Below are 22432 nucleotides of genomic sequence, written 5' to 3'. Positions count from 1 at the left end.
GTAATCTACAATGTCTAACCAGTTCTCTAGAAAAATTGAAGTATTTTTAAATATAGCGGAATATATCATACTTTGGATTTATGTATAGTTTGATCAATCTTTCTGAAATTAAAATGAAACTTGATAAAAATATATACAGAATTCAAAAATTTCAATAATTATACTTGGTTTTATAGAAATTACTAATAAAATTATTAGCATTTTTTAAAGAAATAATAATGTAGGTAATGCAATACAAAACAAAGCCCCAATACATTAGCTCATATAATTTAAGAATTTCCTTACTAAGTTTTGGTCAGAAACTGCTGACCTAAGTTAAGGTTAATAAATAGATGAATAAAACAACTGTGATTACTATTACAATATTTTTAAAATTTTATTTCTACTTTACGTTTTGTGGTATGTTGACTATAGTGATTAAGCTTCATGAGCAGATACTCTTCATGAACTGAGTGTTTCCAGAATGTCTTTACTGCTACTTTAAATTCACTGTCTAGGTACAGAAAAACCAGATTTTAAAATAAGATTACTGACAATACATGAGGGACCTTTGTCTTGAAAACTCAGAAATTTTAGAGTGAATAGAAAGACACTTCCCCTTTACATAATTGAAAACAAGTTTTGAGAAAATGACTCATGCCCTCATTTTCAATTTATTTCATCCCAGAATGTTTGCCAACACAAGGCACATGCTAAGCCTGGCTGATGGACGTGGTGATTTTGAATTAGCCTGCTGGCATATTCACAGACATTTCATTTTTCAGAAACATATTGTTCTAAGTAATGCATTAAAAAGTTTTTTTCACATGTTAAAGATATCCACCAAAAGAATTGTTTTTATGAATGATTTCAAACCAAGATCCACGAAGATCCTGGAGACCTGCAGGACATGTTTTCCTGATGAGATATTATATGGCTGGAATCTCTCTGTTATTGTTTGTCAACTGAGGTGCCTCAACAAGATGAAGAACATCAGGGCAGAACCTAGAGTAAAGGAAAAAGGCTAGAAATGCAATAAAAATATGTTCATATTCCTTTTATTGATTAGTTAAGAAGAATGACTTTAAAGTGCTCAAATTGCCCTCTACACACAAATTTTGTTACAAGAGTCATGTCTATTTGTACCATTTAAGCATTGGGACATAGCTTACTTAACCCTGGGATTGTAACAGATGTACCTATTTTCACAAACTTTGAAATTTAGAAAAATAATGATTTCATTCATTTGGCTTTATTTTCGGGAGGGATCTCACTTTTTAGATGTGACTATGACATCCTAGTAATGTTCTAGTCCATTCCATTCTGAAATGACTGAACCGAATCCTACTCTGAACACACTGAAAGGCAATATTGAATCTTGACTGTAGTGAAGATAAGAATTTTGCATATTCTGATTGGAATTATTGTGAGTCCCTGAACAAGCATTCATGTGCATGTGCATGTCTGTGTATGTGTCAGGATGAGATCAGTCTTTTAAGTAAAACAACAAAGAAAGGTTATAAATAAATGTTAACAAATACCTTGAAAGTAAATTGCTCATTGAAGACAGGATTAAGGGTTTTTCGGTGGACTTTTGTCTCAAATTTCTTCTTCTTATCAGGTAGCAGAAACACTTTCACGTAAGGATCAGATGTGCCCCCCATGTCCAAGGCTGGCAGTTCGGCAGCCTGAATGATCCCTACCAGCAGCTGAAATAAACGACAGAATACAGCATACATAAATATCAGTGGACATTTTGGAAAAGATCGATTTGTTCACAATGCTGCATATTGGGATTTCTCCCTCTTCCTATTTATTTTTAATAAACTCTGATTCTCTTATGAATCTGAACACAGAAGGCAAAGGAACTGAGCTATGTAGACTTCAGAAACCCAATTATGACAGATGTAGGCTCTGGGAAGCCTGGTTTTAAGCACAAAAGAGGCTTTTAAAAGGTTGCTGATTGCAGTTAAATATGGAGTTCATTTTTGCAAAAGAGTTGTAATCAAATAACTTTCCAGTTGCTAAAAGCTCTTGGGCATTGTTTTTCTTTCCAGAGCATGATTTGTAAGTGAAAATACATTGTTAAGCAATCACAAGTTTGTAATTACAAAGTGGGAAACTTTTATTCTTTATCAAAGCCTCAGGCTAGCTGAGTAGAAATTTCTTAGAAATTGGGTAGCATTTTGAGATAAAAAATAAGATCTTCTAGTTTCTATTATATTTGACCTTCACTGGTGTGCTGACTACATTTATTTTAACTTAGAGTGGAATGATTATTATCTATGAGATTCTGTGTTTAAATATAGGACATGGAGTAAAAGAAATGTAATTTCAGCTTCATAGAAAGGAAGGGAGATTAGAGGTGAGGTTTTTTAATGGTGAGTATCTGTGTTTTTTATTTTTTCCAAACACCACAGAACTATCTACACTTCTTTAAGTCTGTTTTCTTACTGATGCATTCTTAAGCCTCGTTATGAATATTAAGGTATTATGGTATTGTTAATATTTTTGCAAAGAAAAAAAGAGGTGTGAGTAGACTATCATAGATACTCTGTCATTAGAGATTTTGTGTCAACAGACTGATTTAGATCCATATAGGTAACAAAGCAGACTCTTACTGTTATTCAAGGTATATGCTATTTTGTAAATGCAGTAACACCATAGGTTTTTACATCTCAGCCTGAAAATCTGAGTTCATGCCTTTTTAGCTAGTAGAGTAAAAAAGCAATTCACCTTCTTAAAAAAAATGCATAACCATTTTAATTGTGACCCACCATGAACTTAAGTGCATTTTGGCTAGGTGGCTCAATTTTTAACATGGACCAATAACCTGAATGATTATGTTGTTTCTATTTTAATGCTTCAATATCTTTTTTTTTTTGTGGAACCATGATACAACAGTGGCAGTAAGAGTGCTAGATTGTAGGTAAACAAAGCACAGACAGATGGTCAAAAAATAGCTAAAATAGGCATCAGATTATACAGACATGATTAGTAAAGCAAACAGTCTGTCTCTTTGTTTGCTAAGTAGGTATTTGGTATTTACCTTTATGTAGTAATGTGAATAAGTAAGATTCTATTTCCTCGTCCTCACTTTTTATAACCAAGTTTCTTTTGAGCAGAAAAAAATGCTAGAGAGATGGCTTAAACTCTTTAGAAACTAGATGATTTATAATTTAGAGTTTTTGGATATTTTGTTAATAAAGAATGAGGTTACTTTTTACAACCTTGTTCTGACTTCTGCCTAAGAGATAAATATCACATTTCTCTGTACCATGAAAGCATCTTATTAGAATATTTTAGGGTTGTCTTTTAGTTTTGGTAAACATATATTTGATCCAAACTTTATGAAGTTTTTCAGACTTTAACTTCCTGCCTCTTAGGAATCACTTTATAAATCAAATAAGCTGAGAACATTTGGGAAAAATCAATGCATAATATTTTAAAAATTCAGTTTCTCAGAATGAAATAACTTTTTAGATTTGATGTTTGCTGAAAAGGGAACAGTAAATGTACTCTCACTATATTTTAGTAAAAAAATTCTCAGTGTTATTATTTATTTTCTTAAAAATACTACTTTATAAAATGATACTTATAGTATTAATAATTAAAGCTAACTTAAAAGCTTCAAAATTATGACTAATCAGAATGAGACACCACTAGATTTCCACTGGAAAATATGAATGGTCAATATGATGAAAAAAATACTGGATGCATACAGAAAGCCAGATCAAATTTTTGGAAAATATGTTATATATTAAGACCAATATAAGTTGTCCTTGATCTTTCCTAGAATATATAAATAAGAGGTTTTGCTCCTAACCAAATCCTGATGCTCAAATTTTCATAGAAATGATAGAAATGACCACAAATGTCATATGTAATTAACTAAAAATGGTATAACTACAAACCTGAACTTGTAAACCAATAATGTAGTTTTCTAGAATGTATTATGTAATAACTAGCCAGGGCTATAATGAAGCTGATCAAAAAATTATTTTTAATATGACAGTATATTTATACATCCTTCATGAGGAACCCTCTGGAAACCTTAGAAAGTGAAGACATTATTTGAACTGTCAATTCCTAAATAAAGCACAGAATTTCTGCAACTGCTTAGAGCTCTCACAGCATTACTGACTTTGGATGTCAGTCATCAAAGATGAGCATTAGTGTTTTATTTATTTATTGTTCATTCCTCATCAAACTGGAAATCATTAACACATGCTGCATTACTAGTAACTGTATTTATTTTACATTCATGAGTTCTTTACTCAAAAAGATGAGAGAAGCAAAATGAACTGGAGAGGTTTAAAACTTTCCTATTGAAGAAGGGCTATGTCTTACAGATTTTTTTATTATATTATATTATATTTTATTTTTTTAGATGGAGTCTTGCTCTGTCGCCCAGGCTGGAGTGCAGTGGCACGATCTTGGCTCACTGCAAGCTCCGCCTCCCGGGTTCACGCCATTCTCCTGCCTCAGCCTCCCGAGTAGCTGGGACTACAGGCGCCCGCCGCCACGCCCAGCTAATTTTTTTTTTTGTATTTTTAGTAGAGACAGGGTTTCACCGTGTGAGCCAGGATGGTCCTGATCTCCTGACCTCGTGATACACCTGCCTTGGCCTCCCAAAGTGCTGGGATTACAGGCCTGAGCCCCTGAACCCTGCCTGTCTTACAGATTTTTAAAAACCTGATCTCTAACTTAGCCTATTCCCCTAATTCTTATCCAGCTTTCACATTTCTTTAACAATTCAGAAGGTAAGGAACATTTTCATCAACGTTGTGGATCCTGGAATGTCTTCAAATGTAAAGCGATTTTTAACAGTTATCTTTCAGCAATCTCTATTTTATTGACAGGCAGTCAATAAAAGTTAGCCAATATTATCATTCATCTAGGTGGCATTTCATGACTTTTTGAGAAATTGAAGCAAAAATGCCTGTTTTGTTACCTTCTTTAGTTCCTTGTCACTTTTTGGGCAATATTCCTAGGCACTACAAGTAAGTCTCTGGTTTTCTCACTCTTTTAGAATTGCTATCTCATTAGCACTAGGAGTTTCACCTAGTATCATATAAGGCCATCCTGCTTTTAAATTTAGTGGACCATAATTAATTTTTCATCTTCGATCCCTTATCAAATCATTATATTATTTTTCAAAAATTTGGCTAGAATAGTGGCCCAACTCAAAGGCCCCTAGCCATGTCTAGTTCTAAATCTGTAAAGTCCAAGGAAGGTTGCTGCGGCTCAGGCTGAGGAAGCTGAGAAGGTGAGACTGTGGCTAGAAGCTCTCAGAAGCAGACCGACTGCTTCAAGTTAATTTGTATTCTGTCTGCCTGCTGAAAGTGCTACAAGTAGATGTAATCGGTTGAATACTGTGAATTCTAATTACCAGAAGTTAAATTAGCAAGTAGGGGACTGCCTGTTCTTAGAAATTATTTCATCCATAGCTTTGATAATTGCATTTTCGCCTCGCAGCAAACAAAATATTTTAAGAAGTATCTTGCTGCAATTTCTGCTTGGTAATTTCAGAAAACGTAGTGGAATTAGAAGACATTTCTCCACTTCAGACCTGGTTATTTTGGAAATCATAATCCAGTGAATACTGAAGTTTTCCCAGTTTCTCCTCTTCTTTGGGTTCTTCTTTTTCTTCTCCATCGGTCAATCCAGTTTCAGCATCATCATCCTTGAGGGCCTACGTATAAAGAAATGGATCACATGTGAATTTCAGTGAATTTTCATCAAAACTCAAATTGAACTGGGCCTGTAGTTACACTTCCAAGCTGTTCGAAGCAAGCACTAAGATGCTGGAAATCTGTTTGTCTGACACACATTCACATTTGCTGCTTACATATTTTTTAAATTCCTTTTGTGCACGGAATTTTTTTCCCCAATCAGCAAGCAAAATGGAAGCAATGGAAGAAGCCCCTCAGAATATTGCAAGCAAAAAATGTAACATTGTTGCAAAGAAAGTGTCAACTTGGTGTTGTATTTGGCTCTGATAAAACTGCTGCTTTCAGAGGAAAGATAAACATGCTACTAACCAGGCCAGGTTTCACATTCATGTAGTTTAAAGAGATGCTCAGCATCATATAAAATATCATTGCTACATGCAATGGAATAATTAATATAAAATGCATGGCCTTTTGTTGCCTTATTTCCTATGAAAAAGATAGTTCAGTAATGATCCTCAGAAAATTTAAATTCCCTGTGTTTCACATATACATTTATCATGGTATGAAAAAGAGGAAAAAAACATGCCACCAGCAAATCCATGTTTAGAGAAAAGTTCACCCCACTTCCAATTTCAGTTTACCACTTTATTTTCATAACAGCTCCACCAAAAGCTAGGCTGAATTAAATTGATTAAGAGTCTGTTTGATATCAAAAGATAAAAAGAGTTAAGTTTGCAATTCTGTCAAAAACAAATTGGCATAAGAATTCGTTTTGTATTTAAGAACAAAATCAATTGTATTGAACTCTCAAAACTCAGTCTGACCAATTGAATACTCTTTATAACCTAAAACTTAAGTGTACTGTAAATGGAAATATTAGAAAGCTCACTATCACGTAAGTTTCATTCAAATGCTCTTCTTTTTAAAAAATCAAAATATATAATGTGTTTTTCTAACATGCAAACATTTTGCTAAAAATATCAAAGGTTACAAAGTTATAAGTACATGAAGTTTTGTTTCTAGGGATGTGTAATTCTTATTGCTTTAAGTAATTAGAATAATTAATTAGAAATCTATACACAGTCATTATTCAAAATTAAAAAAATACAAAATTACATTTTCCTGAGGTTGAAAAGATTAAAAGCTTTTATATTAACCATTTGTATTTTTTCTTCTGGGGACTGCCTGTACATATCCTTTGCTAATTTGTCTATGTGTTGTTTGCCTTTTTCTTATTGATTTGCAAAGGCTCTTTGTATTTTAATGATTTCAACTTTGTTGTTGTGTTATATATAACAATTATTGTCTCCTGGTTTTAGGTTGTGGCATTTTCATTGCTATTTTTGTATATGTGTTTGCATGCATGTATTACTGTAGAATCTCACAGAAATCAAAATGGACATACCAGTGGTAGACTGTTTTATATCTCTGATAAAGGAATCTTAACTCTTGTTAGCTCTCAAATTGAATCTAAGAATTCTCACAGAACTCAAATGCAAGAAGTATAACCAGGCTGTAGATAGGCATCAGTCATCAGACCGCAGTTCCTCCACTCTGCTACCCCCACATCCAAGACTACATGGTCTTTTTTCTTTGCTGTGTTCAGCATTCTCAGGAAGGAGATTCTCTGTTCAATCCACCCACTTACTCAGGGACCTTCAGTGGTGCTTCAAAATGGCACCCTCAGTCCTTGAAATTACAAGATTTTCTAATTTGGCTTCACCCAGTTAACTCCAATTTGATTCTAAAAAACTGACACTCAGCTGTATCACCGATTAGTAGAACTCATTCAGGTGGGAAGGTCGTATAAACAGAATTGAGCTGTTGTCAGTGATGCCTCCCCTTTGCTTGCTGGAAATTTCTTAGGAGCCTTCAGTGAGTTTTGAAAATTGGAAATTGCCATCATGATATACATCAGTGTAGAAACATTATCAAATTTGGTTAGTTACAAACCACTTAATTTGGAAACTTTAATCTATGCTTGGTTGTTTCTTTGAATGTTAAAATGTTGACTTACTAATAGCTAAAGACAGGAAACAACATGAAAATATTTTAAAATTTATATTAATTGTTTAACTTGTGAACAAGGGGCTTGGTCACTAAAGGTAACATGTGATAGTAAAGTGACCAAAAAAAAAAAAAACTACTGAGTGCCCTTTCAAAACCCTAGCTGTGTATAAGTCTTTAACACTGTCTTAGATGTGCTCAGGAAATTGCAGCTTAGGTAATTCGCCTCCCTATAAGATTTTGGTTTTTAAAAAATAATAACAAACTATTTAACATCTATTTCTGTTTGATAAATCTGCATGTTGCTCTATTATTATAATAAAACATTCATTGATTAAAATACCTTTTCAAAAGTCTCTTTCAGAACTGAATTTATGTATCATGTTTCAGCCCAATGCAATTTGAAATAGCTGATATATTAAATCTCCTTCTCCCTAAGTGGTTTTTACCTGAATAGAAGGCAGGACCATCTCTGCAATTATTCTGCATGAAACAGGGCTAAATTTTTGATAATTTCTCAGTGCCACTGTTCATCACTGAAGTGATTAAGTCTATTCTTGTCCCAAAGGCTGAGCTTAAGCAAGACATTTTCTGTACCATCACATTAAATTCAGACCTATTAAATCAGTAGCTATTATAATATCTCAAGAGCACTATTTTCCTCTTCATAGAACAAAATTCGGAAGAAAAAGCCTGTAAACCTAGCAGTTCTGAGGTTTGATAAATTGCAGTAGAAAAAGCTGGGTTGGGAACATCAGACCTTATTTTAAATTTCAAAGATTAAGTGCACATGCTTATGGTTTGCTTTGACATTCAACAGGTGCTTTGTTCGCAACCATCAAAAGGAGCATTTGTTCATTCTCAGTTACATTGTTCAGATTTGGATTTAATAAGGCACACTAGAAAAGTAGCACAAGGGACTGAATTTCTTTTTGTGTCCATCAACTTAAAACTTGAGCTTTCTAATACTGTTATATTTAATCCATTAGCGTGTTTAAAATGAGAACACCTTATCTTTAAAAAAATCAATTTAGTTCAGCCTCTTGATGTGTGTCAGAATGATATACCCTCAGCTGTGGAGCCCCAGGTGCCAGGCCACTAAATGTATCTGAGCGTTGACTAGGGATGTCTAAGTAGCAGAGGAAACCTACCGCAAGGGACAGTCCAGAACAGTCATGAGACACAACACAGATAAGGACATAGAAGGAAGAAATAAAAATTAAAATATCCACACACATTAGTGAAAACCATGGAGAAATGACCTTTCCAGACCTATGACTTTACATGTGAATATTTTCCCTCTGTCTGGTTAGTGTTCTCCAGTTTTAACACATACAAAAGAACACATAAATATATATCGTATGCAACATAAATGTCTATATTTTTTGTAGTTATTGCAGAATATTTAAAAAAATCTTCCTTGGTTGCAAAACCTTACTATAGAGACATGTAGCCATGAATATTGAAATTTGAATTTCTGTGAATTTGACATGAATTGAAATGATAAAAATGCATTGATTGTCCTAGAGCCTCTATATCTTGTATATAGAGCCTATATATAGATATTTCTTAATTTTAAGAAATTATATCTAAAATGCTTCTCACATCTGTCTTGTTTTTAAACGAGAAGGGCATAAGCCATCTTTATTTTCTTTCCCATGTTCACTTCAACATTCTGCTGAAGATATTTTTAAAATATAATTATTTAATAATAATTTTAATTTGTATTCATGCTGTTTTGAATTTTGGGTGATCTGGCGATCATCATGTGATGAAACATCCTCTCAAAATCTGCACATTCTATTTTGCTTTTTTAGCCTTCCTCTTCATAAAATGATGGAACCCATGATTAGCTACTTTTGTCTGCTTCAAAAAGTAGCATAAGCTATGGTTATATAAACGTTTATCACTGGAGTGTATATTCATCTGTCCAAATTGTACCTTATTCTGTGAATTTAATTGTTCATAACTTAGAAAAATTGAGACCTAGCTAATGTCCTATGTAGACAAAGTGCTCTACTTAAAATGACTGAAAACATCTTTCTGAGTGGTTGAAATTCTAAATAATTTGCAATAACAGATTGGTATAAACTATCACTGACTTCTTAATATTTCTTTGTTTGAATCATTTTCTCTGTCTCTCCCCATCCAAAAAATAGATCATCAATGAAAAATTAACCCCCATTAATTCTCTATATTTGAGATCTTGGTCATTTATCCAGGTCATAACAGGGGTAATAAACACCACCACTACGCTGTAAATCATAATTTTACATCATACAGAACAAATCCCACAAATATTATAGATTTATTGTCCTAGGAAGAAATGCTATCATTATCACTTAACATTATTCAGTAATTTTAATTAGTTCTAGAACACAGGGAAACCACATTCAAATTTTATGATAATTATGAAAAAGATAGTGATCTATTGTCAAATTATTGTTTTCACAATATTGATAAAATTAACATACATATTATTCAGTCCATGTCCATCTAGGAGGTTATTTCCACACTTAATCTCCCAATAAGTTGTTTAAAGAAATCTTTATCAAGTCCTGCTTGCTATGAAAAGTGTGGAAATAAAGTAAGACATGACTGGAAATTTCAGTTTGTACTTAACTGAAGAGAAAAATCTTTATTAGACACCTGTAGTTGAACGTTTATGCATTGGCTTTTGTGACTGTGATTAGAAATTGCCAGAAAAATCAAACCCTTGCTAGTCCGAGCTCAGGCCAAAACTCTCTGAGTATGAGTACAGGCATTTCATCCATTCCATAGCTCCAAAACCAAACAAAAATGCAGGGAGTAAAACATGAGCTTTTGTGAAATTATTATCAATAGATACTATAGTGTCTTTGAGGAAAAAGAGTTTAAAACTCAAGCTGGGAAGGGGAGTTAGTGTCCTGAATGTGTAATGAACTAGGAAACAACACAAATGTACTTAAAATGCCTGTTGTAACACCTGATTAAATTTTTCTTAAGAAGATTCAGGTTTAAGAGTTTGATTAATAGTATAAGAGGAATTTATAAAACTGCTTATATATTTTGCTATTTGGGAACAAATAAAACTTTTGTATTTGATGGAAAACATTGATAATTGAAAATGTTATTTCTATAAAAAATCTGTACATTTTAATTTTAAAATATGAATTAAATATTCTTTAGAGATATTCAACATGAATATTATTTCAAAAATAAAGAGGCATTTAATAATTATCATTAATAATAGTAAACATTATCTTGAACCAAGTTGTCCAATTAATTTAGCCAAAAACAGATAGCAACATAAAGAACATCCAAATAGCTTTTTTGGGCTTGGAAAGATAACCCAGCCAGATGGATTTTATAACCAGTGTTATGGTTGTAATTGTCCTTATTAAATTGAAATAAGAATTTTGTCTTATAAGAAATAAGAAAGAAAACTTTTTCATAAGGCAAAAATTCTATCCTGTCTTGTTCTTTAGAACTGGCTCATATTTCTCTCCCTTCTCCCGTATAACTCACTATTCTTGAGAACTAATTTTTCAGCTGGATGGACATGTAGGAAAAGCAGCTTTCATCAAGTTTGATGAACAGCTGTAAAACTCAGTTATTCAACAGTGACTATGAACAGCAGAAATTAGAAAGATCCCCTGCTCAATTGCAAAACACTCAGGCACTTTTTATCTGATTTTTCTAACTCTAAACACAATGAAGACTAGTTAAACAGATGTAATCAAAATATTCAGGCATCATTCTCATATGCCAAACCCACCAAGATGGGCCTGATGATCATGGATGCCCTTTTCTGTTCTATATGCTCAGGAGATTGGAAAACCATGCCAAATGTCTCCATTATGCTTTGGGATCTTGAACAATGACTGAAAGGTTTGCAAAGCATCTCAAAAACGATATGGTTCCAGAAGTTATTTCTATAATTATATGGCATAAAATAATTAACAATTTGTTTATCTTTTTTAAACAAAATAATCTAAGAAGAAATGTGGAAAGAATACATTACCTGATCTTTCATCGTCTTCCCTAAGTCTTTTACATCTTTCATGTTAATGGCATTCTTCCCTCCTTTTTCCTTTCCCTTCTTCTTGTTTTTCTTTTTGAACAAACATTTCTTACAGATACAAAAGCAGCAGGTCAGGACTAAAAGGACTGCGACTATGGCTATTGCGATTAAGGCCCATGGTGGCACTGAAAGAAACACACAGAGAGCACTAGTCATACAACACTTAGATGTGCAAAACCTTTTAACTCATGGGCTATAAAGACACTCATTTTTTTCATTTGCATTTTTAAGCACCCATTATGCTGCAGGTACACCATTCCTCAGTACTTTATCCATGTTGTTGTCTCCACTGAGTGTATTGTTTCCTTTCTTTCCCACTTTGCCCTTCCAGATATCTCAAATGTCATCTCCTCCCTATTATTTTTCTTGACTCTCCAAGCTAGATTTCTAGGAACACATCTCTTCACTCATTCAGAGCCAAGCTTTGGAGTTTGGCCATTGAGTTTAAATCCTGGCTCCACTATTTACTAGCTGTGTGATCTTGGGCAAGTCACCTAACCTCTCTCTGCCTCACTTTCCTCATCTCTAAAGTGGAAGTAAATTGGTAGGTACCCCATAGATCTTCCTGAGTATTAAATAATAAGACGCAGGGCCTGGCACATGGCAAAAGCTTAATAAATCGCAGCTGCTATTACTCATCTATATAATACTAGGTGTTGTATTCTTAAGTTCTGGCATGGTATGGGGCAGATATTAGTCATATATATATAGAACAACAAACGTCAAATCATAAAAATAGTGAAGGTTAATTAAAAGTACTTGGTGATTTGAAAATCAATCATAGGGGAAATGTATGCACTGAAGTTCTCTAGATGTGGGTGATGCTCATGTGTTCGGTGGCTCTTAACCCAGGTTTAGATTTTGGCTTTGGCCACTTAGAGGCTGTCTGACTCTACTCAGATTGCTTCACTGTTCTGAGTTTCTGTTTCCTCCTCTATACAGTGAAGATTACAGTGGCACCCATTTCATCTGGCTTAAAGATGAAAAGGATTAATATGTTAAAAAGCTTTTAATGCATCTGGAACATAGCAAGAGCTCGATTAATGTTAGCTATCAATTCTTTTTTTTTTTTTTTTGAGATGGAGTCTTGCTCTCTTGCCAGGCTGGAGTGCAGTGGCACGATCTCGGCTCACTGCAAACTCTGCCTCCTGGGTTCAAGCAATTCCCCTTCCCCAGCATCCCTAGTAGCTGGGACTTCAGGCACACGCCACCATGCCCAGCTAATTTTTATATATTTTTTTAGTAGAGATGGGGTTTCACCATGTTGGCCAGGATGGTCTCGATCTCCCGACCTTGTGATTCACCTGCCTCGGCCTCCCAAAGTGCTGGGATTACAGGCGTGAACCACCGCACCCGGCCAAAGTTAGCTATCATTTCTTTATAGTCAAGGCATTGTGGGTAAGGCAGAGAGCTCAAGACATATGAAAAAACATAAGCTACTCACACAAATAAATATGTAAAAAGCAAGGTAAGTACACTGAGGGGAATTTAGTGAAAATGCAAAGGGAATGAGAGGAGGGAGGATGATTTTTAGATAAGAGGAGAGGCTTAGGTTTACAGGCTGTTTAAAATAATAGAACATATATACATAAATATACTCAAATAAACATTTAGTTTTCTATTACAGTTGTCTCTCTGCTAAAAGTTAATATATTTTCTTATTTGGTATGCCTTACACCATGTGCTTATTAAAAATAAGGTGACATGGAAACATTTATGATTTCAGTTAGATTGGAAGGGAAGTATTCATAATACAAATCACAGCTATTGAGATTAATCAGAAGTAATTAGATTTGTCTGTTGTAATAAAAAAAGATACTGGGCACTGAAATGATAAGAAAAAGCCAAATAAACATTACTAGAACCAATGATTGCTGAACACCCATCAGGAGTACTTTGATAAAGTAAAAACACTTAAAAATTAACCTCTCTTCAAAATTGAGAAAATCTACCTCTTTGCTTTTCCTCTGCATTTAGTATCATTGTGCAGAATACTTACTATGCATAATATTCTGGCTTATGACTGGATACTAGATGTTAACCTAAGGACATAAAACTACAACTTTTGAAATTGTGTTTTCTACCAAAGAAATACTTATGTGACAGTTACAGATAAACCCACACCTAAAGAAGTTTTCTTCCAGTTCTCTAAACTTATTAAACAACGTAAAGATTGAAAAAGTAAATTATTTTATGTAACCAATGATATCATTCATAATACTTCATTTAAAAGCATCTATCTCCCTTGATTTAGTTAAAATCCGTCATGCATGAACAAGAGAGTGTATGTATTCATTGCGGGAAAGACAGCATTCATAATGACCCTTCATTTTGAACCTTGTAAATTATTCTCCCAGTTGGACTTGTGTGGTGATAGCCGCTCAGAGAGCTACATAAAAGTCTTTTAAATTATACAAGACAAGACAAAGATAATTTGACAAGTTCACAAAAAGAAAATAGTGAAAGCAAAGGAACATTATTTAATCAAAGGGAGTTAAAGAGCTAGGAACATGAGACTACAGGAAGAAATTTGAAATAATGCAACTTGAAAGTAATTTATAAGCACTGAAAAACTTTTATTTTATGACTTTTATTTCTTAAAGCACTGCTGTCTTTTAGATTTGCCTTCAGTTGATCTTCTGAATAACTTTCAGTTGGAATATGCTGTATTAAATATAATGAAATTAACAGAATTTTCTTCACAATGTATTGGCACCTTTAGATAGACAAAATAAAAAGTGCTTAATGTTATCATTTTGTATAGCTATAGGATAGCTTGACTCATTAGTCATATATCATGTAAAGAAACAGCCATTTTTAGTAAATAGAGTTACTTGGATGCTCATGTTAAAATTTTATTTCATTGTGTAGAATAACCAAATATTTAAAATTTGGCAAGTTTACTAAGAAACAACACCCACAGTATTATTCATCTGCAGTATTTATAGAAATGTGTCTCAATATTGGCCAGCAAATCTTGTGGCATATATTTTGGATCTGGCTAAAAGTTTATTGAAGACCTACCTACCTGTTATGGCCCAGCAATTGGGCTACAGTTATAGATGCACTATTTTATTTATTCTTTGAAGCAGTTTTGTTCAGTATCACTGCAGTTTTACAGAGGAAAAACTCTATAGGTTGAATAGTTTGAGAAATTCAAATTTATCTTTAGGTTGTTAGGTTAAAAATGTGAATATTAAAAATGTATACAGAGAAAAAAATTTGTATCTAGCTTTAAAGTCTCTTTAATAGAACATATTAAATTAAAAAATTCAGTGAAGCAAATAACAGCATAAAATGCAGTGATTTTTTAAACATAAAATAAGAGTTTCAGTCAAAAATAGTCTCATCAAAATACTGCTACGGGCAGAAAACTATCAGTTTATTGTTATTGCTACCCAACTACCATTATGTGGAAGTTTATAATAAGAATTTTAACATTTAACTTAAAGGCCTTTCAGAAGAAAATAATAGACTAGTATAAAAACTCTATTAAAAATATTATTTTCATTTTCTAGTTAATGAATAAATCTCACATATATTATCTGACCCAAAGGTAAATTGATACATAATAATAAAGTCCAAGGCAAATTAATTTAAAACTGCTTCTGATGTTTTAATTTATACCTTGTGGTAGACATGATAATGGCCCCTCCAAGATGACCACATCCTATTTTCTGGAAGCTGTGAATACGTTACCCTGCCTGGTAAGATGGACTTTGCAAGTGTGATTAGATTAAGGATCTTGAGATGGGGAAATTATCCTGAATTATCTGAGTGTAGACTCAATGCAATTACCAGAGTTTTTATAAGTGAAAGAGGCAGGGAGAAATGTCAGAGTCCAAGAGAGAGAGGGAGATTGGAAGAGTCTCTGTTGCTGGTTTTGTAGATGAAGAAAGGGACCATGAGCCAAGGAATGCGGGTGCCTCTTGAAGCTGGAAACGGCAGGGAAATGGATTCTCCCCTACACCTTCAAGAGAGAATTGGCCCTGCTGACACCTTGATTTCAGCTCAGTAAAACCAATTTCAGATTTCTGACCTCCAGAATGGGAAAATAATAAATGTGTGTGGCTTTTATGACAGTAAACTTGGAATAATTCATTAAAGCAACAATAGGAACTCAAGTGATACAAAGAAGACCTCAAGAGATTTGTAATATATGCTGTATATAGGTAACTATACATTAGTAATATTCATGCGGGCTAGTCATGTATTTTCTGCTGTCTTTTCTTCCTTATTTATTTATTTATCTTAGTAGCTCTAGGGGTTTGGTTAAATGGATGAATTGTATAGTGGTAACGTCTGGGCTTTTAGTGTACCCATCACCTGAATGGTGTACATTGTATCCAATAGGTAATATTTAATCTCTTATCCCCTTCCCACTTTTGAGTCTCCAGTGTTCATTATACCATTCTATATACCCATGCATACCCATAGCTTAGCTTTCACTTATAAGTGAGAATATGCAGTTTTTGGTTTTCTGTTTCTGAGTTACTTCACTTAGGATAATGGCCTCCAATTCTAACCAAGTTGCTGCAAAAGGCATTGTTTTGTTCTTTTATTATAACTGAGTAGTATTCCATGATCTATCTGTCTATATGTGTCTATATCTCTATATCTATATCCGACATTTTCTTTATCCACTCATCCATTGATGGGCACTTAGGTTGATTCCATACCTCTGCGTTTGTGAATTGTGCTGCAATAAACATATAAGTGCAGGTGTCTTTTTGATATAATGGCTTCTTTTTCTTTGGGTAGATATCCAGTAGTGGGATTGCTGGATCAAATGGTAGAACTGTTTTTAGTTCTTTGAGAACTCTCCATACTGTTCTGCATAGAAGTTGTACTAATTTACCTAACACATCAACAGTGAGTAAGAGTTCCATTTTCACAGCATCCACGCCAATATCTATTTTTTTTTTGACTTTTTATTAATGGCCATTCTGACTGTAAGGTGATATCTCATTTTGGTTTTAATTTGCATTTCTCTGATGATTAGTGAGTGATGTGGAGCATTTTTTTCATATGTTTGTTGGCCATTTGTATGGCTTCTTTTGAAAAATATCTCTTCACATTTTCCCACTTTTTATGGGATTATTATCTTTTTTTTCTTGCTGATTTGAGGTCCCTGTGGATCTTGGATATTAGCCGTTTGTTGGATGTATAGTTTGTGAATATTTTCTCCCATTCTATAGGTTGTCTATTTACTCTGTTGATTATTTATTTAGCTGTACAGAAGTTTTTTAATTTAATTAAGTCCTATTTATTTTTGTTTTTATTACATTTGCTTTTGGGGTCTTGGTCGTAAATCTTTTACCTACGCCAATGTTGAGAAGAGTTTTTCCCTAGGTTTTCTTTTAGAATCTTTATGGTTTCGGGTCTTACATTTAAGTCTTTAATCCATGTTGTGTTAGTTTTTTTGTATATGGTCACAGATAGGGATCCAGTTTCATTCTTCTGTATTTGGCTATCCAATTTTCCCAGCACCATTTGTTGAATAGGATATCGATTCCCCAGTGTATGTTTTCGTCTGCTTTGTTGAAGATCAGTTGGCTGTAGATACGTGGCTTTATTTCTGGGTATATTCTGTTCCATTGGTCTATATGTCTACTTTTATATTACTTTTATTTTACAACCATGCTGTTTTGGTTGCTATAGCCTTGTAGTATAATTTTAAGTCAGGTAATGTGATATTGCCAGATTTGTTATTTTTGTTTAGGATTGCTTAGGCTATTCAGGCTCTTTTTTGGTTCCATATGAATTTTAGTGTTTTTTTTTCTAATTCTGTGAAAAATGGTGTTGATACTTTGATAGTAATTATATTGAGTCCAAAGATTGCTTTGGATAGTATGGTGATTTCACAATGTTGATTCTTTTAATCCGTGAACATGGTAGGCTTTTCCATTTGTTTGTGTCATCTGTGATTTCTTTTATCAGTGTTTTGTAGTTCTCCTTGTAGAGATCTTTCACCTCCTTAGTTAAGCATATTTTTAGGTATTTTATGTTTTTTGCAGCTATTATAAATGGGACTGAGTTCTCGATTTGATTCTCAGCTTGAGCATTATTGGCATATAGCAGTGGTACTAATTTATGTACCTTGATTTTGTACCCTGAGACTTCATTAAATTCATTTATCAAATCTAGGATTCTTTGGGGTTTTCTATGTATACATTTATATCAACAGCCAACAGAGACAGTTTGACATCCTCTTTTCCAATGTGGATGCTCTTTATTTCTTTATTTTGCCTGATTGTTCTGGCTAAGACCTCCAGTACTATGTTGAATGGAAGTGGTAAAACTGGGAGCCCTTGTCTTGTTCTAGTTCTTAGGGGGAACGCTTTCAACTTTGCCCTCATTCAGTATGATGTTGGCTATGTGTTTGATGTATTTGGCTTTTATTATTTTGAGTTATGTTCCTTTTCCTTCTATTCCTAGTTTGTGGAGAATTTTTACCAGGAAGAGATGCTAGATTTTATTGAATGATTTTTCTACATCTATTGATATGATCATATGGTTTTTATTTTTAATTCTGCTTATGTGGTGAATCATGTTTATTGACTTGCATATATTTATCCCTCCTAGCATCCCTGGAATGAAACCCACTTGATGGCGGTGAATTAATTTTTTCATGTGCTGTTGGATTTGGTTTTCTGGTATTTTGTTGAGAATTTTTGCATCTATGTTCATCAGGGACATTTCCTATTTGGCTGTGTCCTTTCCTGGCTTGGGTATTAGGGTGATACTGGCTTTGTAGAATGAGTTAGGGAGGATTCTCTCCTTCTTGATCCACTGGAGTAGTTTCGGTAGGATCGATGTCAGTTTTATGACTGTCTGGTAGAATTTGGCTGTGAATTCATCTAGTTCTGGGCTTTTCTTTGTTGTGAGAGTTTTTTTTTTTTTTTTTTTTTTTTTAGTATTAATTCAATTTCAAGACTTGTTATTGGTCTGTTCAAGAGTTCTATTTCTTCCTGATTCAGGCTTGGCGGGGAGCTATATGTTTTTAGGAATTTATCCATTTCCTCTAGATTTTCTAGTTTGTTTGCTTAGAGGTGTTCAGAGTAATTTTGAATAATACTTTACATTTCTGTAGTATCTGTTGTAATGTCTTCATTTTCATTTCTGATTGAGCTTATTTAAATTCTCTTTCTTCTTTTTTTGGTTAATCTAGCTATTGGTCTATCGATTTTATTTATCTTTTCAAATAACAAACTTTTTGTTTCATTGATCCTTGTATTTGTTGGTTTCAATTTCATTTAGTTCTGCTCTTTATTATTTCTTTTCTTCTGCTAGGTTTGGGTTTGGTTTGTTCTTGTTTTCCTAGTTCCTTGAGGCATGACATTAGCTTGTCAATTTGTGATCTTTCTGTCTGTTTTATGTAGGCATTTAGCATTATAAACTTCCCTCTTAGCTCTGCTTTTGCTGTATCCCAGAGATTTTGATATCTTGTGTTACTGTTATAATTCCTTTCAAAAATTTTTAAAAATTTCTGTCTTAATTTCATCATTGACCCAAAGATCAAACAGAAGCAGGTTTTTAAATTTCCATGTATTTTATAGTTTTGAGAGCTCCTCCTAAAATTGATTTCTAGTTTTTTTCTGCTGTGGTCTGAGAAGATACTTGGTAGGATTTAAATCTTTAAAAATTTATTGAGACTTGTTTTGTGGCCTGTCATATGGTCTATCTTGGAAAATGTTCTACGTGCTGATGAGAAGTATGTATATGCTGCACTTTTGGGGCAAAATGTTTTGTAAATATTTGTTAGGTCCATTTGTTCCAGAGACCAGTTTAAGTCTAGTGCTCCCCTGTTGACTTTCTGCCTTGACAATCTGTCTACTTCTGTCAGTGGATTGTTGAATTCTCCCCTATTACTGTATTGCCGTCTATCTCTTTTCTTAGGTCTGGTAGTATTTGTTTCACGAATCTGAGAGCTCTGATGTTAGGTGCATATATATTTATGATTGTTATATCTTCTTGTTGAATTGATTCTTTATCATTATATAATGACCTTCTTTGTCTTTATTACTGCTGTTGATTTAAAGTCTGTTTTCTGTGATGTAAGAATAGGTACTACTGCTTGCTTTTGGCTTCCATTTGCATGGTATATATTTTCCCACTCTTTTACCTTGACTCTGTAAGAATCTTTATGTGTTAAGTTGGTCTCTTGAAGGAAGTAGATATTTGGATTATGTATTTTATCAATTCTGCCAACCTATATCTTTTAAGTGGAGAATTTAGAACATTTACATTCAAAGTTGACATTGATATGTGGGTAACTGTTCCATTCATCATATGGATCATTAATTGCTTTGTATTCTCCATTGTGTTATTATTTCATAAGCTCTATGAATTTATAATTTTGAGTGTTTTTATGCTGGTGCATATCAACCTTTTGCTTTGATGTTTACCATTCTTTTGAGCATTTCTTGTAGAGGTGGTCTAGTTGTGACAAATTCTGTCAGCATTTGTTTGTCTGGGAATGACTTTACTTCTCCTTTATTTATGAAATTTAGTTTTGCAGGATACAAAATTCTTGGCTGATAGTTATTCTGTTTAGAAGACTAAAAACAAGACCCCAAAGCCTTCTGGTTTAGAAGGTTTCTGCTGAGAAGTCTGTTAGTCTAATAGGTTTTCCTTTATAAGTTATTTGATTTCCTTTGTATGTTATTTCTTTTATAAGTTATTGTGTCTCACTGCTCTTAGAATTCTTTCCTTCACATTGATTTTATATAGCCTGATAATTAATACGCTGTGGTGATATCCTTTTTGTAATGTATCTCTGAGGAGTTCTTTGAGTTTTTTGTGTCTAGATGTCTAATATTCCAGCAAGACCAGGGAATATTTCCTCAATTGTCCTCTCAAATAGGTTTCTAAACATTTTATTGTTGTCCCCTTCTCCTTCTTTTTCCTCTTCCTCTTCCTTTTCTCCTCCTTCTCCCTCCTCCTCCTCCTCCTCCTTCTCCTTCCCCTTCTCCTTCTTCTTCTTCCTTCATCGTTCTTCCTTCTTCTTCTGGATTGTTAGGTTTGGACATTTTATGTAATGCCACATTTCTTGGAGACTTTGTTTATTTCTTTTTTTTTATTATTTTTGTCTGATTGGGTTAACTTAAAAGCCTCATCTTCAAGCTCTTAATTTCTTTTATCTGCTTGGTCTAGTTTACTGTTAAAATTTTCAACTGCGTTGTGTAATTCCCTAAGCAAGTCTTTTATTTCTAGAAGTTCTGTTTTTTTTTTGATGGAGTCTTGCTCTGTCACCAGGCTAGAGTGCAGTGGCGCAATCTCAGCTCACTGCAACTTCTGCCTCCTGGGTTCAAGTGATTCTCCTGCCTCAGCCACCCTAGTAGCTGGGACTAGAGGTGTGTGCCACCATGCCCAGCTAATTTTTGTATTTTTAGTAGAGATGGGGTTTCACCATGTTGGCCAGGATGGTCTCGAGCTCTTGACCTCCTGATCCACCTGCCTTGGCCTCCCAAAGTGCTGGAATTACAGGCATGAGTCACCACGCCCCACTAATTCTGTTTTTTTGTTTTGTTTTTTAAAGAAATATTTGTTTTTAGATAATTTTTCATTTATATCCTGAATTGTATTTTTTGATTTTTTATGTTGGTTTCCAACTTTCTCTTGGATCTCACTGAGAAACTTTGCAATCAATTTTTTGAATTCTTTATCTGGTATTCCAAAGATTTCATTTTGATTTGGATCCATTGCTGGAGAGTTAGTGTGATCTTTTGGGGGTGTTATAAAGCTGTTTGTTTGTTGGTTTGTTTCATATTGCCAGAATCATTTTTCTGGTTCTTTCTCATCTGGGGATATTTCTTATTATTTTAAAATTTATTTCTATTGAGCTTTGAGGTTGTGACTGTAATGTGTATAGTTTATGATTGACTAGCTTTGGCTCCGGGTGCTTTCCATGTCAAAGACTCTGTATGAGTTCCTTAGATATACAGAATCTTTGTGCAATGACTTTCTCACATGCTGCTTGTAGTAGCTATGTATTGGATGTGAGAGCAGGTTTACTGTCTCCTGCGGGGCTAGGATGGCAGAGGTCTCATGAAGCTTACCTCATTCCCCAGTCATGTGTACTTCCCTCCCCACACCCTCAGTATTTTTTCACTGGGTTGAACAGTTCAACCTTCAGGCCAGTAGAAGCCACCTAAGGGTAAGAACTGCCTGTGGCTGAAGCAGGTGGGTAAATGCAAAACCCAATAGTGGGCAAAAGTCCCAGCTCTGATAGAGGTGGCTGGAGGAGCTCCCAGCGAAATACATTGAAATCTTTGTGGGGGAGGGAGGGAGTCACCTCAGCTCCACTACGAGGCCAGCAAAAAAGTGACCTACTTTCCTATCATGCCCCCATCCCAGGATTTTTTATATTCAGATCAGATAGGCACCTCAGTCCATCTGCAGGAATACTGATATTCATGTAGAGGGGGATTGGAACTCCACTCCTCATGCAAGCCTGAACCTGGAGGGCACACCTCCCTTGGGGATGCAGTCACCCCCAAATGTTCCAGAAAGGCTGTGTACAGGTGCACTCTCACTGAGTTTTCACAGGAGAATTCCTGGCTGTGCCTGCAGCAATGGCCAAGGGGGACAAGAAGTACCCTTCTCCAAATCTCTTCATGAGCACAGGGGCTGATCAACTGCTGCGCAGAGCCAAAGTCTTCCTCCACTGAGCCCAGCACTCTGCCTGTGCTTCTGCTTAAAGAGG

General features: G+C 34.3%; 1 protein-coding gene across 6 annotated transcripts in view; it reads right to left on the bottom strand.

Annotated features, from left to right (window-relative positions):
* SYT1 (synaptotagmin 1) overlaps positions 1-22432 on the bottom strand; it is a 590207-nt gene that overhangs the window by 155456 nt on the left and 412319 nt on the right. For 5 of the 6 annotated variants that reach the window (XM_024256352.3, XM_054526597.2, XM_054526599.2 and 2 more), the window contains 3 exons: positions 11665-11849; positions 5552-5674; positions 1521-1688 (listed from right to left, as the gene is read on the bottom strand). In XM_024256352.3, coding sequence (XP_024112120.2) covers positions 1521-1688; positions 5552-5674; positions 11665-11849 — 476 coding nt within the window. 6 annotated transcript variants of the gene reach the window in all.

The sequence above is a fragment of the Pongo abelii genome, chromosome 10, assembly GCF_028885655.2.
Source record: "Pongo abelii isolate AG06213 chromosome 10, NHGRI_mPonAbe1-v2.0_pri, whole genome shotgun sequence".
In the NCBI taxonomy this organism is placed as follows: domain Eukaryota; kingdom Metazoa; phylum Chordata; class Mammalia; order Primates; family Hominidae; genus Pongo; species Pongo abelii.
The sequence above is the reverse complement of the archived record's forward strand: the minus strand, read 5'-3'. Positions and strand labels throughout refer to the sequence as shown.